The sequence below is a fragment of the Rana temporaria genome, chromosome 2 (genome assembly GCF_905171775.1).
Source record: "Rana temporaria chromosome 2, aRanTem1.1, whole genome shotgun sequence".
Lineage (NCBI taxonomy): Eukaryota > Metazoa > Chordata > Amphibia > Anura > Ranidae > Rana > Rana temporaria.
This window is the reverse complement of record NC_053490.1, coordinates 265779782-265794270: the sequence shown is the minus strand read 5'-3', so window position 1 is coordinate 265794270 and position 14489 is coordinate 265779782. Positions and strand designations below refer to the sequence as shown.

General features: G+C 44.7%; 1 protein-coding gene across 1 annotated transcript in view; it reads left to right on the top strand.

Moving 5' to 3' along the window:
• Window positions 1-14489, top strand: part of APPBP2 (amyloid beta precursor protein binding protein 2) — an 86061-nt gene that overhangs the window by 48982 nt on the left and 22590 nt on the right. The window contains exons 4-10 of the mRNA XM_040336912.1: window positions 54-177; window positions 1493-1661; window positions 2329-2418; window positions 5690-5757; window positions 5844-5949; window positions 6787-6911; window positions 7839-7924. Of these exons, the coding sequence (XP_040192846.1) occupies window positions 54-177; window positions 1493-1661; window positions 2329-2418; window positions 5690-5757; window positions 5844-5949; window positions 6787-6911; window positions 7839-7924 (768 nt within the window). The remainder of the gene's footprint in view (window positions 1-53; window positions 178-1492; window positions 1662-2328; window positions 2419-5689; window positions 5758-5843; window positions 5950-6786; window positions 6912-7838; window positions 7925-14489) is intronic.

The following is a 14489-nucleotide window of genomic DNA, read 5'->3' as shown; positions in this document are numbered from 1 at the left end:
CATTACTTTTATGCATTTAAAACATTTTGAATAGAACTTATCTTATTTTTTAGGTGGTTTCCTCTCAGATGCTGGCTGGTACAGTGATGCTGAGAAAGTGTTTCTCTCTTGTTTGCAGCTGTGCACACTTCACAATGAAATGCTGCATTGGTTTCGAGCAGTGGAATGTTGTGTCAGGTAAGTTAGGCTAGATTCACACCTACAGGTGAAACGGAATGTTTGCGCATTCGGGGCAGCCCAGCCATTTCAGTAGGTTGCCCTACATGCGAGCAACGTAGAAAAGTCCCTGACCCTTTTTCCAAAAATGTGCCACAACAAAACCGTGCATGGGAAAACTTCACTGCGTGGGGTGCCATTGACCATTGCACAACCACAGGTCTGCTAAAGGGCGTGTTTCTGTGCATGACGTTCCTGACATGTAGTAGTGTGAACTTGGCCTTAGAGGATAACTTCACCTTTCAAGAAAAATGTATCGATGCACATATTTTTACAGGAAAAACAGGGGTCCTGCTCACTGAGGGAGGGGATTGAGGGGACTGGTAGCAGGAGCATGTTCCACCCTAAATCTGGACAGAACATTTAACTTGTTTCAAAAAGGTGAACTTGGCCTTTTAAGGCAGGGATGTCGAACCTTTTGACCTTCCTGGGACACATTGGAAGAAGAGGAATTGTCTCGGGCCACAAAAAAAGCCAGCCATAGACCGTTTGAGTTTTGGCTGGTTCAGCAGGAATCGGCTGAAATTCAAACTATGTATGGGTAGGTTGAATGTACCCAAGCCGATCAATTAATCAACTTGGGTAAAACCAGTCTACCGGTTTTTACATGAGATTACCGCTGGCGGCTTTTATAGCTGCAAGCAATAATTCTGACATATATATATATATATATATATATATATATATATATATATATATATATATATATATATATATATATATATATATATATATATATACCAGGGCTGCTAGTAAATCCATGAACATTTTGATAAAATCTTTATTTTTATTTTTTCAGTCCATGAATGTCAGTTGGACATGCAGACTGCATGGAATCATGGATATTACAAACTGTCCTTAAAGTTCATGACTGTTGGCGACCCCTGTATCTGCTCTGTGGGGAGGTTGTGGGCAGGGGACTTTGGCGCCCAACTGAAATTTGAGCCCTTCCCAGCACCGTCCTAGATACAGCCATACGGCACTTACCTGGCAGGAGTTCCTGCATTCGCTGCTGTTTGTGCTATTGCATCCAGGGCAGCCCCGACATCCCTCCAGATGTGCAGCTCCTATGCTTGCATGGAATCCTAAGGACTTCTCCGTACATGCATGTGCTTAGCTTGTCCCGGTCTATCGCTGTGGCTTCTGTCCTTGCACGTTGTCCCTCCAGATATGCCTCCTTTTTAATGTTTGGGAAAATTTGTATTTCAAATATGGCAACTATCATTTCATTTATGTGTGTTGTGTTTATTTTTTATTTTTTTCTCCCGTTTCTTAGGTTGCTGCATGTGCGCAATGGCAACTGTAAATACCATTTAGGAGAAGAAACTTTTAAGCTAGCTCAGAGTTACATGGATAAGCTGGCAAAACATGGACAAAATGCAAATAAAGCTGCTCTTTATGGAGAGTTATGTGCTCTGCTCTTTGCTAAAAGTCATTATGATGAGGTAGTGTGTTTGTTTTTTAAATGCATATGATCAGTAAGCTTGAAAGATCTGTCTCCCCCATCCTCCTCCCCCCCCCCCCCCCTTTTTTTTTTTTTTTAACTTGTTTGTTGACCTTGGCTAGTTACGATCCTGCAATGTGCTCGCCCCAGCCGGGACCTGTTGCGTGTCCCAGAAGACTGCTCGCGGGGATCTTTAGTAACACTCATTTCAGCTGTAAATGCAGCAATATGCTTCTGATGCACTTGTACTGCCAAAAATGTGTCTTTTGCTATTGCTGTCTAAAGTTTACGTTAAAGAATTCGTTGACTCAACACTTCATATTCCTAATATTAGCCTGCTGTACCATGTACTTGTATGAGAAAGTATCCTGTTCTTTGTATTGCCTCATTTGTGTGAAATGCCTGGTGTTCCTGCTAGTACCTCTGCTTTCCTATGAAAAAATTACCAAACTAAGCATGTGTTGTCAGTTTTCTGGCTGTGCTGAGAACCCAGCCTACTCTTGAGCTTGTCACACAAAATGTGGCAGCAGGCATCCTGTTTCCTTTTATAACTTGACTGTTCCCTCTGTCACCTGAATTGGCATTATTGCACAGGTTTTATTGTCCAGTGTCTTAAACATTTTGAAAATACAATTCAGCAGTGTTTTTGTATTTGAATCTCTTATCAGGCTTATAAATGGTGCATAGAAGCTATGAAGGAAATCACCAGTGGCCTGCCAGTGAAAGTGATTGTTGATGTTTTGAGGCAAGCATCCAAGGTATGTACAGCATCATTGGTAGACTTGCCTTATTGAATAATGCAGTCTGAAGTTTTAAGCAGAAACCGTTCATAAACCAAGATTGGAAGTATGAAGAAGGTGAATCGGTGGCCTGGGATTTTTACTGGGCACCAAAAACAAACCACTGAAATTAAAATTATCAATATTTATTGATACAATTGGGACAATAGTCTGCAACATATAAAATGTACATGGATTCTATATACAGTATCTCACATTTTTGTAAAAATGTTGCCTTATCTTTTCATGTGGCAACAATGAAGAAATTACACTTTCTACAATGTAAAGTAGTGAGTGTACAGCTTGGGCGTGGAGTTCACCAGAGCCTCACAGGTTGCCACTGGATTTCTCTTCCAGTCCTCCATGACGACCTCACGCAGCTGATGGATCTTGGAGATCTTGCGCTCCTCCACCTTCTGTTTGAGGATGCCCCACAGATGCTTAATAGGGTTTAAGTCTGGAGACATGCTTGGCCAGTCCATCACCTTTACGCTCACCTTCTTTAGCAAGGCGGTGGTCATCTTGGAGGTGTGTTTGGGGTCGTTATGTTGGCATACTGCCCTGCGGCCCAGTCTCTGAAGGGAAGGGATATCATGCTCCTGCTTCAGTATTTCGCAGTACATGTTGGCATTCTTGGTTCTCTTAATGAACTGTAGCTCCTCAGTGTCGGCAGCACTCATTCAGCCCCAAACCATGACACTCCCACCACTATGCTTCACTGTAGGCAAGACACGCTTTTCTTTTGCACTCCTCACCTGGTTGCTGCCACACACGCTTGACACCATCTGATCCAAATAAGTTTATCTTGGTCTCAGCAGACCACAGGACATGGGATTACTGGAACCATGTTCTTGGTCTGCTTGTCTTCGGCAAACTGTTTGCAAGCTTTCTTGTCCATCCTCCTTAGAAGAAAGATGCTTCCTTCTGGGATGCCTTGCTGGCCAATTTGATGCAGTGTGTGGCGTATGGTCTGAGCACCGACTGGCTGATCCAACCCCCCCCCCCCCCCCCCTGCCAGCTATGCTGGCAGCGCTCGTACGTCCATTTCCCAAAGACAACCTCTGTGTATGATACTGAGCGTGTGCACTCAACTTCTTTGGTCGACAATGGCGAGGCCTGTTCTGAGTGGAAACTGTCCTGTTAAACTGCTGTATGTTCTTGGCCACCATTCTGCAGCTCAGTTTCAGGGTCTTGGCAATCTTCTTATAGCCTAGGCCAACAATTAATTATTTTTTTCAGATCCTCAGTTCTTTGCCATGAGGTGCCATGTTGAACTTCCAGTGACCAGTAGGAGAGAAAATGATGACGCCAAATTTAACACACCTGCTCTCTATTCACACTTAAGACCTTGTAACACTAACGAGTCACATGACACCGGGGAGGGAAAATTGCTATTTGTGCTCAATTTTGACATTTTCGTTTAGGGGTGTACTCTTGTTGCCAGCGGTTTAGACATTAATGGCTGCGTGAGTTATTTTGAGGGGACAGCAAATTTACACAATTATACAAGCTGTACACTTGCTACTTTACGTTGTAGCAAAGTGTAATTTCTTCAGTGTTGTCACATGAAAAGCTATAATAAAATATTTAGAAAACATGTGAGGGGTGTGTATTCCCTTTTGTGAGATACTGTGTGAGTGTAATGTAGGGTGGATGCCTTCACCAAGGGCGGTCACATGACATCAATATAGCACAAAGGTCCCCACAAAATGACCCAGCTGATCACCTTAACCACTACAGCTCCAGAAGGTTTTACCCCCTTCTTGACGAGCCCTTTTTTTTTTTTTTTTTTTTTTTTTTTAGATGCAGCACTGTGTTTATGCGGTCATGCGTTGCTGTACCCAAATAAAATCTCTCTCGCACACAGAGCTTTCTTTTGCTGGTATTTGATCACCTCTGTTTATACCCCAAAAAAAAGACCAATTTTGAAAACTATTTTACTTTCTGCTATAAAACGCACCCAATTTTAATTTCTTCATCAATTTGGGCCAATATGTATTTTGGGTAAAAAAGAATCCCAGTAAGCGTATATTTATTGGTTTGTGCAAAATTTGGAGCGTCTACAAACAGTGTTTTTTCTTTTCTTTACTTTTGCGGGCCTGCGACGGACAAATCTGACAGTGAAATTTTTTTGGGGATCAGTTCTTAAAAAAAAAAAAAACTATAACTGGCAGTAAAGGGGTTAAGTGATCCTAGGGAGTACTTTCTAACTGGGGGGTATGCTGACACTGGAGCAAGACCTGTGTTTCAGCTTGGCTGAAACGCAAAATCTTTTACTCCCTGACAGAATGACGGTCTGCCTTGTTTACGTAGGCAGCCTGCCATTCTGCCTTTCCTCCAAATGATCGCGGTCGCCAGAACCGCTGATTGGCTCCTGCTGTGTCCAGTCACTGGGGGTGAGTGCACGCATGTCTCAGAAAGCGTGCAAAAAAATCATGTACAGGTATGTGATTTTGCTCAGCCAAGCCACCCTGCTGGTGGGTGTGGGTGTGGGTGTGTGTGTGTGGGTGTGGGTGTGGTGTGGGCAGTCCGTAAGCGGTTTTATAGCCTTAATCAGGACAGGTGGCAAAAAATCTTCTCCAAATGGCAAGCTGTAGTAGAAAGGGCTTCAATGGCGTTTACCTGAATTGGTCTCAAGAGTGGATCAAAATTCCAGAAGGGAAGAAAGGGAAAAAAATCCTGCAATCACAGCTGCATTACCACATCGATGGGCATCCACAATCCAACAGCATTACAAAATGATTTGTAAACTGCCATCTATTTGTGTTCTGTGTAACGATAAAGGAGAATACTTCATTACATCATGAGCCGTCTCTTATGTGGTTAATAAAGGTTGTTGGAGCCAATGTTCCCCTGAGAGAGCATTTCTGCATAATTGCATATGGTTTCCATGTATGTAAACAAGACCAGAAAATGGGTGAAGACTGACATTATTAGCTACACTTCTTTTTTTTTTTTAATCAGCAATTAAATGTTGTATTTAAATAATCCATTAAAATATAGGTTTAATCTCACAGATAAATAAAAACGAAAAAAATAAATAAACCCATTACATTTTTTCCCTAATTATGTTTGCCTAATTTAACCATATATGTAAGAATTTTTTATTTTTATTTTTTAATGTATGCATGCAATGTAGTCCTAACTCAAAATATATTTTCCTTAGAAATAAGCCATCGTTTCTTTAAATGCTTATGTGAGGTTGAAATTTAGTTTGTTGCACTGATTTGATTGATTTTTCTTTTTAAAGGCTTGTGTGGTAAAACGAGAGTTCAAGAAGGCAGAACAGCTAATAAAACATGCAGTATATTTGGCTAGGTACGTGTTTGTTTTAATTGTATAAAAAAATCTGTATATTGTAAAGTATATTCTAATTTTTATTTTGGATTTCTTTTTTTTATCAGGGAAAATTTTGGCCACAAGCATCCTAAATATTCAGATACATTACTAGATTATGGATTTTATCTTCTCAACGTTGACAATATATGCCAATCTGTAGCAATATATCAGGTAGGTTTTGTGTGAATATTTGGCCTTCTGTCAAAGGTTAACAGATTTCCTTTTTGTTTTAATCTTGTATCTACCTTCCCTTTTTTATTTAATTTTTTTGTTGAAGGAAAAAAAAATGTTTTTGATCTTCTTCTTTTTTTTTTTTTTTTATTCTCGTCGCCTATAAGGCCCCTTTTTACATGGGTAGACCGTTTTTGGGTCCACCGGTTTATCAGGCGGACCTGATTGGCCAGCTTTATGGAGAGGCCGATGTCAACAGACGTGTCCCTTGACACCCACTGACATCTAATCCTATCTGCTAAAAACAGATAAATGGGGATCTGTTTCCCATCTGTCTGGCAGTTTGGATGACCAATGGACAGGTGGTCTGTTTCCACCCAGCCGACCCATAGAGGAGAGTGGACTGTGTCCATGTCTGCCTGCTCAGCAAGCAGATTCTCTGCCAAGCGGGTGCATCCGCCCATCTGAAGGGGGCCTAAAACTGAACCTGTGTTGTGCTACAGGCATTTTTTGGTCTTTATCGGCCATTTCATGATCCCACGTTTTTAAAATTGACTGACTTCATTAAACAGTCTATGCAAATTGCAGAAAAGTAGTGCAGGAACCATTTTCCAAATTGCTGAAACTTGCGATCACAACAATTTGAAAAGTTCCATTGCTAAAAATAGGGAGCGTCTTTGTCATGTTGTTTTTTTTTTTTTTAATGTCTTATTGCATTGTTGTGAACGAGGGCTTATTGCAGTATTCTTGTAAAATGTGTTTTGTTTTTGATTTTTGTATAGCCACCTTCTCAAATATGAATAATCCACCTATCATACTGTTTTTTGTATATTGTAGACAGCTCTGGATATCCGACAGTCAGTTTTTGGAGGTAAAAATATTCACGTGGCAACAGCCCATGAAGATTTGGCCTATTCTTCTTATGTCCATCAGTATAGTTCAGGAAAGTTTGACAATGCACTGTAAGTAATTGGGATTGCATCTATCATGACCTTATCACACTGTTGTAGATGAATCTTTTAATGAAGGGCTGAGTACTGTTAGGTAAATAAATGAATCAGATCTTGATATAAGAAACCATTCTGGAGTTTATTGAAAACTGAATTCAGTATGTAATGGGAAAAGAAGTGGTATGTGCTTATTGATTTTTAAACCTTATTGCATAACGGTAATTGGAAAAATGAAAATTTCTCAAGGCACATGCTGTGTCAAGAACACTATTTATTTTTTCTCTTTAGTGACCCAGAAATTGTTTATTGAATGGGGTTTACCAGTGTAATATCTCCAGGGAGGCTACAGAATGTGCATACACAAATTATGATTCTAAAGGGACCAAGGAGATTTCATATCTTGGTCATGTAAAACAATAGTTTGATTCCCTTGGCCATTATTTACATACAGTAAACTTTTTATGTTAATTAATTAAAAGAGGAAAGGTCTGGACAGCCGCACGCCAATAAAAATGCCTTTTATTGTGCAAAATGGCAAACCACAGCAGGGTTTGTAATTTTGTTATTTTTGCACAATAATAGCGTTTTTATTGGAATGGCGCTGTCCAGACTTTCCCTCATTTTAATTGCTATATGCTTGGCCTACACCTGATGCATCCACCTTGAGGAGAGTGCCATTTCCACACATCCATCTGGAGCGGTGATCCTTTCCAAAAACTGTAACGTAACTAGACAAAAATTGATTTTTTTTTTTCTGATTTTATGGACATTAGTGACACTAAATTGGTAATTGATGGTGGTTACAGGGACAGTTAAATATATAATGGCAGATCATTACAATGTTTGTACCATTGTCTAATGAAGTCTCCTCTTTCTCTTTCTTCCCCCCCCCCCCCTTCTTCTTTTTTTTTTTTTTTTTTTTTTTTTTTTTCTTTAAAGATTTCATGCTGAACGTGCCATAGATATCATCACACACATACTCCCAGAAGACCATCTTTTATTAGCTTCTTCTAAAAGAGTTAAAGGTATGGACATAAATGTATTCTAGTATTACTGAGATTCTTTCATCATTGATGAGTTTAAGGCTTCATGTACACTTGAACTACTTTGGCCGTAGCAAAAATCACGCTGTGGTTTTGCAGTCAAAACGTGTTCCTATCCTGAACGCGATTCTTCCGTGTTCAGTAGAGGGAGCTTTTTTTGGAGTTGAGTTTAGCTTTGGCCAAAAAAAAATAAAAACTTCTAAACTTAAGTTTTTAGGAGCTGCTAGTGTACATGGAGCCTAAGGCCCCATGCACACGAGACGCTGCTAAACTTGAGTTCAGAGGCATTTGGTCATTTTTTTTTCAACTGCCCCTGAACACATTTAATGTTATCCTATGTGTCCATGCACACAATCACGTTTTTTGGCTTTTCAAAGCAGTTGGGTTTAGGGCCGTTTTTCCAAACCCAAAATTTTGGGTTCAGACGCTTTCAGCTTTCGCGTTTTAGACGCAAATCGCGGTACCGGCGTTTTGCCGCGATTTCGTTTATAGGCGTTTTTAAAGGTGACCTATTTTTTTACATTAGAAATCTCAAAAATTATGGCAAATGATGAAAAACCATAAAAAAAACATAAAAAATGTAATTGCTTGCATTGTGGACAATCCACAACTTGTGGCAGGTGACGTGGCCAGTGGACAATCCACAACTTGTGGCAGGTAACATGGCCAGGTGACGTGGCAAGTGGACAACCCACAACTTGTTGTAGGTGACGTGGCCAGGTGATGTGGCAGGTGACGTGGCCAGGTCACGTGGCCAGTGGACAATCCACAACTTGTGGCAGGTAACATGGCCAGGTGACGTGGCAAGTGTACAATCCACAACTTGTGGTAGGTGACGTGGCCAGGTGACGTGGCAGGTGATGTGGCCAGGTGACGTGGCAGGTGATGTAGCCAGGTGACATGGCAAGTGGACAATCCACAACTTGTGGCAGGTAACGTGGCCAGGTGGCATGGCAGGTGACGTGGCTTGGTGACGTGGACAATCCACAACTTGTGGCAGGTGACGTGGCCAGTTGACGTGGCAGGTGACATGGCCAGTGGACAATCCACAACTTGTGGCAGGTGACGTGGCCAGGTGACATGGCAAGTGGACAATCCACAACTTGTTGTAGGTGACGTGGCCAATCCACAACTTGTGGCCAGGTGACGTGGCAGGTGATGTGGCCAGGTGACGTGGCCAGTGGACAATCCACAACTTGTGGCAGGTGACGTGGCAGGTGATGTGGCCAGGTGACGTGGCCAGGTGACATGGCAAGTACAATCCACAACTTGTGGCAGGTGACGTGGCCAGGTGACATGGCAGGTGACGTGGCAGGTGGCGTGGCCAGTGGACAATCCACAACTTGTGGCAGGTGGCGTGGCCAGGTGACGTGGCAAGTGGACAATCCACAACTTGTGGCAGGTGACGTGGCCAGGTGACATGGCAGGTGACGTGGCAGGTGGCGTGGCCAGTGGACAATCCACAACTTGTGGCAGGTGGCGTGGCCAGGTGACGTGGCAAGTGGACAATTCACAACTTGGCAGGTGACGTGGCCAGTTGATGTGGCAGGTGACGTGGCCAGTAAACAATCCACAACTTGTGGCAGGTGGCGTGGCCAGTGGACAATACACAAATTGTGGCAGGTGACGTGGCCAGGTGATGTGGCAGGTGACGTGGCCAGGTGACATGGCAAGTGGACAATCCACAACTTGCGGCAGGTGACGTGGCCAGTGGACAATCCACAACTTGTGGCAGGTGGGGTGGCCAGATGACATGGCAGATGACGTGGCCAGTGGACAATCCACAACTTGTGGCAGGTGGTGTGGCCAGGTGACGTGGCAAGTGGATAATTCACAACTTGGCAGGTGACGTGGCCAGTTGATGTGGCAGGTGACGTGGCCAGTGAACAATCCACAACTTGTGGCAGGTGACGTGGCAGGTGATGTGGCCAGGTGACGTGGCAGGTGACATGGCAAGTGGACAATCCACAACTTGTGGCAGGTGACGTGGCCAGGTGACATGGCAGGTGACGTGGCAGGTGGCGTGGCCAGTGGACAATCCACAACTTGTGGCAGGTGACGTGGCAAGTGGACAATTCACAACTTGGCAGGTGACGTGGCCAGTTGATGTGGCAGGTGACGTGGCCAGTAAACAATCCACAACTTGTGGCAGGTGACGTGGCCAGTTGACGTGGCAGGTGGCGTGGCCAGTGGACAATCCACAACTTGTGGCAGGTGACGTGGCCAGGTGACGTGGCCAGGTGACGTGGCCAGGTGACATGGCAAGTGGACAATCCACAACTTGCGGCAGGTGACGTGGCCAGGTGACGTGGCCAGTGGACAATCCACAACTTGTGGCAGGTGGGGTGGCCAGGTGACATGGCAGATGACGTGGCAAGTGGACAATACACAACTTGAGGCAGGTGACGTGGCCAGGTGATGTGGCAGGTGACGTGGCCAGGTTCCGTGGCCAGTGGACAATCCACAACTTGTGGCAGGTGACGTGGCCAGTTGACGTGGCAGGTGGCGTGGCCAGTGGACAATCCACAACTTGTGGCAGGTGACGTGGCCAGGTGACGTGGCAGGTGACATAGCCAGGTGACATGGCCAGTGGACAATCCACAGCTTGTGGCAGGTGGCGTGGCCAGGTGACGTGGCAAGTGGACAATTCACAACTTGGCAGGTGACGTGGCCAGTTGATGTGGCAGGTGACGTGGCCAGTAAACAATCCACAACTTGTGGCCAGTTGACGTGGCAGGTAGCGTGGCCAGGTGACATGGCAAGTGGACAATCCACAACTTGCGGCAGGTGACGTGGCCAGTGGACAATCCACAACTTGTGGCAGGTGGGGTGGCCAGGTGACATGGCAGATGACGTGGCAAGTGGACAATACACAACTTGAGGCAGGTGACATGGCCAGGTGATGTGGCAGGTGACGTGGCCAGGTGACATGGCCAGTGGACAATTCACAACTTGTGGCAGGTGACATGGCCAGGTGACGTGGCAGGTGATGTGGCAAGGTGACGTGGCCAGGTGACATGGTAATTGGACAATCCACAACTTGTAGCAGGTGACGTGGCCAGGTGACATGGCAGGTGACGTGGCAGGTGGCGTGGCCAGTGGACAATCCACAACTTGTGGCAGGTGACGTGGCCAGGTGACGTGGCAAGTGGACAATCCACAACTTGTGCCAGGTGACGTGGCCAGGTGACGTGGCCAGGTGACATAGCCAGGTGACATGGCTAGTGGACAATCCACAGCTTGTGGCAGGTGGCGTAGCCAGGTGACGTGGCAAGTGGACAATTCATGTGGCAGGTGACGTGGCCAGTTGATGTGGCAGGTGACGTGGCCAGTGGACAATCCACAACTTGTGGCAGGTGACATGGCCAGGTGACGTGGCAGGTGATGTGGCAAGGTGACGTGGCCAGGTGACAAGGTAAGTGGACAATCCACAACTTGTAGCAGGTGACGTGGCCAGGTGACATGGCAGGTGGCGTGGCCAGTGGACAATCCACAGCTTGTGGCAGGTGGCGTAGCCAGGTGACGTGGCAAGTGGACAATTCACGTGGCAGGTGACGTGGCCAGTTGATGTGGCAGGTGACGTGGCCAGTGGACAATCCACAACTTGTGGCAGGTGACATGGCCAGGTGACGTGGCAGGTGATGTGGCAAGGTGACGTGGCCAGGTGACATGGTAAGTGGACAATCCACAACTTGTAGCAGGTGACGTGGCCAGGTGACATGGCAGGTGGCGTGGCCAGTGGACAATCCACAGCTTGTGGCAGGTGGCGTAGCCAGGTGACGTGGCAAGTGGACAATTCACGTGGCAGGTGACGTGGCCAGTTGATGTGGCAGGTGACGTGGCCAGTGGACAATCCACAACTTGTGGCAGGTGACATGGCCAGGTGACGTGGCAGGTGATGTGGCAAGGTGACGTGGCCAGGTGACATGGTAAGTGGACAATCCACAACTTGTAGCAGGTGACGTGGCCAGGTGACATGGCAGGTGGCGTGGCCAGTGGACAATCCACAACTTGTGGCAGGTGACGTGGCCAGGTGACGTGGCCAGGTGACGTGGCAAGTGACACGCTAAATACACGTACACTGCTGCTCTGGTCTCACAAAATAGCTGAAATGGTTAAATAATATTGTTTTTTGAGCTTAGGGAGGGTCTTATGATGTTTCTTAACCAAATGCTTATAAACGCAAACGCGGTAAATCGCGGTAAAACGCCGCGAAATTCGCGGCAAAAACGGGCGTTTTAAACGCCGGTTTTTGCATTTGAAAACTTGTGTTTAGATGAGTTTGCATTTGCTTCTCGTGTGCATGGGGCCTAAGATGTCACACGATGATGATTTTTTTTATTCACTTTAGAATTGTTAGTTTGGCGTTGCCTTGGACTAATTTTACTTTAATTTCCTCCAATTTTACACTATACCCTTTTTTATAATCTCGTGTCTTTTTTGTTCTGTACCTTTGCACAGCCACATTACGTGTACTACAGTGCTCTGGCATTATCTTGCTACTTTCCTTCATCAGTTTGTTACATTCATTGTACCTAGTTATCTGGGATGAAGCCATAGTCCTCTTTATCCCATATTTATTATAAAGTGATTAGCACAATTAAATAAAAGAGATGGCTTTAATTTTTAAAGTGAAAGGACTGTAGCACATGATGAAGCACCCCTTACAAAATCGTTTCATTCGTTTTAGACAAAGCTGAGCATCAGATTAAATAATTGCATTGTGTAGTTGAAGTAGAATTAATCATTAAAAGCAAGGTGCAGAAATGCTGGCTTCATCTGCTTGAGGTTTTTCAGCACTGTCATAAAGTAGCAAGAGTGATATATGTGCGCTCTTTTTTGCTCTCTATGTATATCAGATATAGGCCTAGATTTTTTTTTTGTGTGTTTATATCTGTGTCCACCTAGATCGGCTTTACCACATGGCCATATAACACTGTTTTTATATAATGTGTAAATCTAATAATCTAGGCCTAGATTGTGACTGATGGCTAGCACTTCTGTTGGTAAAAGGAGTGTTTAATGTAAGGTAGCCTATACTGCTTTTTTAGGATGCTGTTGATCCATTTGGATTTTAAAGGATGTTTGTTTTATTAAAACGGTATAAAACCATTTTTTGCCACTTACCAATTCTTAAATGTGGTGACTGCATTGGTTCCTTTTTTTTTTTTTTTTTTTTTTTTTTCGACTTTCTTTCTAATCTCATCTGGTGATCTAGCCAGTGTTCAGTTTTCTTTTAAAATTAACAAGCTCTCACCAGGAGCTGGACTCCCTAATTGACGTATCTGGTAGATTTGTGTTCTTGTACTGTAAGCTATACACAATAACATTGATTTTAGCTTTTTTATATATTCCGCCCCGTTCTCTCGATAGGTGTTGCAGTTGCTGCTGTCTTACCTGGCCAACAAACCTGACACCACGGTTCTAATCATGGGTGACTTTAACTGTTATTTGGACCCCAGACTTGATAGGCACCCTCCAGTGACCCCCCCCTCCCTGGGGGAGGCCGGGGCACTGCTCTTAGTCGGTTGTTACATGAGGTGGGTTGGACTGACATTTGCCGTATCCGTAACCCTGATGGTAAACCATTTTCGTGTTTCTCTAAAACCCATGGGTCCCTGTCTTGAATTGATCTCTGTGTGGGCACTCCGAATCTAGTGAGCAGTGCATCCAGGGTGTAATATTTTCCACGGGGGTGTCGGATCACTCCCCACTGGCCCTTTGGTTAGTCACACAACCCCCCAGTTCAATGCCTAGGGCTCCCTGGAAGCTTAATGCTTTTTGGCTTAAATTCACCTCCCAGGAAAGGGTTGCCTCCCAGATACAGTGTTTTTTTTTTTTTTTTTTTTTTTTTTTTTTTTTAGAGCGCATTCTCACTACAATAATAACCTTCAGAAGTGGGAGACCTTTAAAGCATTTATTAGGGGAGTGTTCATTCATGAAATGCAAATTGTCAAACAAAATTCATCTGCCCCGCTGGAGCGGGTGGGGGACCAGGTGAGACAGCTTGAACTGACATATGTGACTGATCCTTCTGATTCGGCACGGGAGGCTTGGATGTCGGCCCTGGATTCCCTGGACCATCTGAGATCTTCCACTGCGGAAGAGGTTCTTTACAAAGCCACCATTTTATGAGGAGGGGGAGAAGACGGGCCGCCTGCTTGCCAAAATTGCTCACTCCCAACAACAATCACCAGCTATAGGCGCCATTCTTGCATCTAATGGTAAAATTATTAACTCTCCTGACGCCATTGTATCCGAGCTGGCCGCTTTCTATGAGGACCTGTATGGGTCGAGAGAGGCCTACTTTGATGACGACCTGGCCACCTACATATCCCATATTGATTTGCCTTTGTTGTCCCCTGAGGCACGGAGGCAACTAGATGCTCCGATTACTTTAGAGGAGCTCCAGGGGGCAGCCTGTTCTTTTCCCACTTGAAAGGCTCCTGGTCAGGATGGCCTGCCTATGGAGGTGTTTACTCAATACGGAGAGCAATTACTGCCAGAACTACTTAAAGTTTTTAATGCCTCGCTGGAGGAGGGGGTC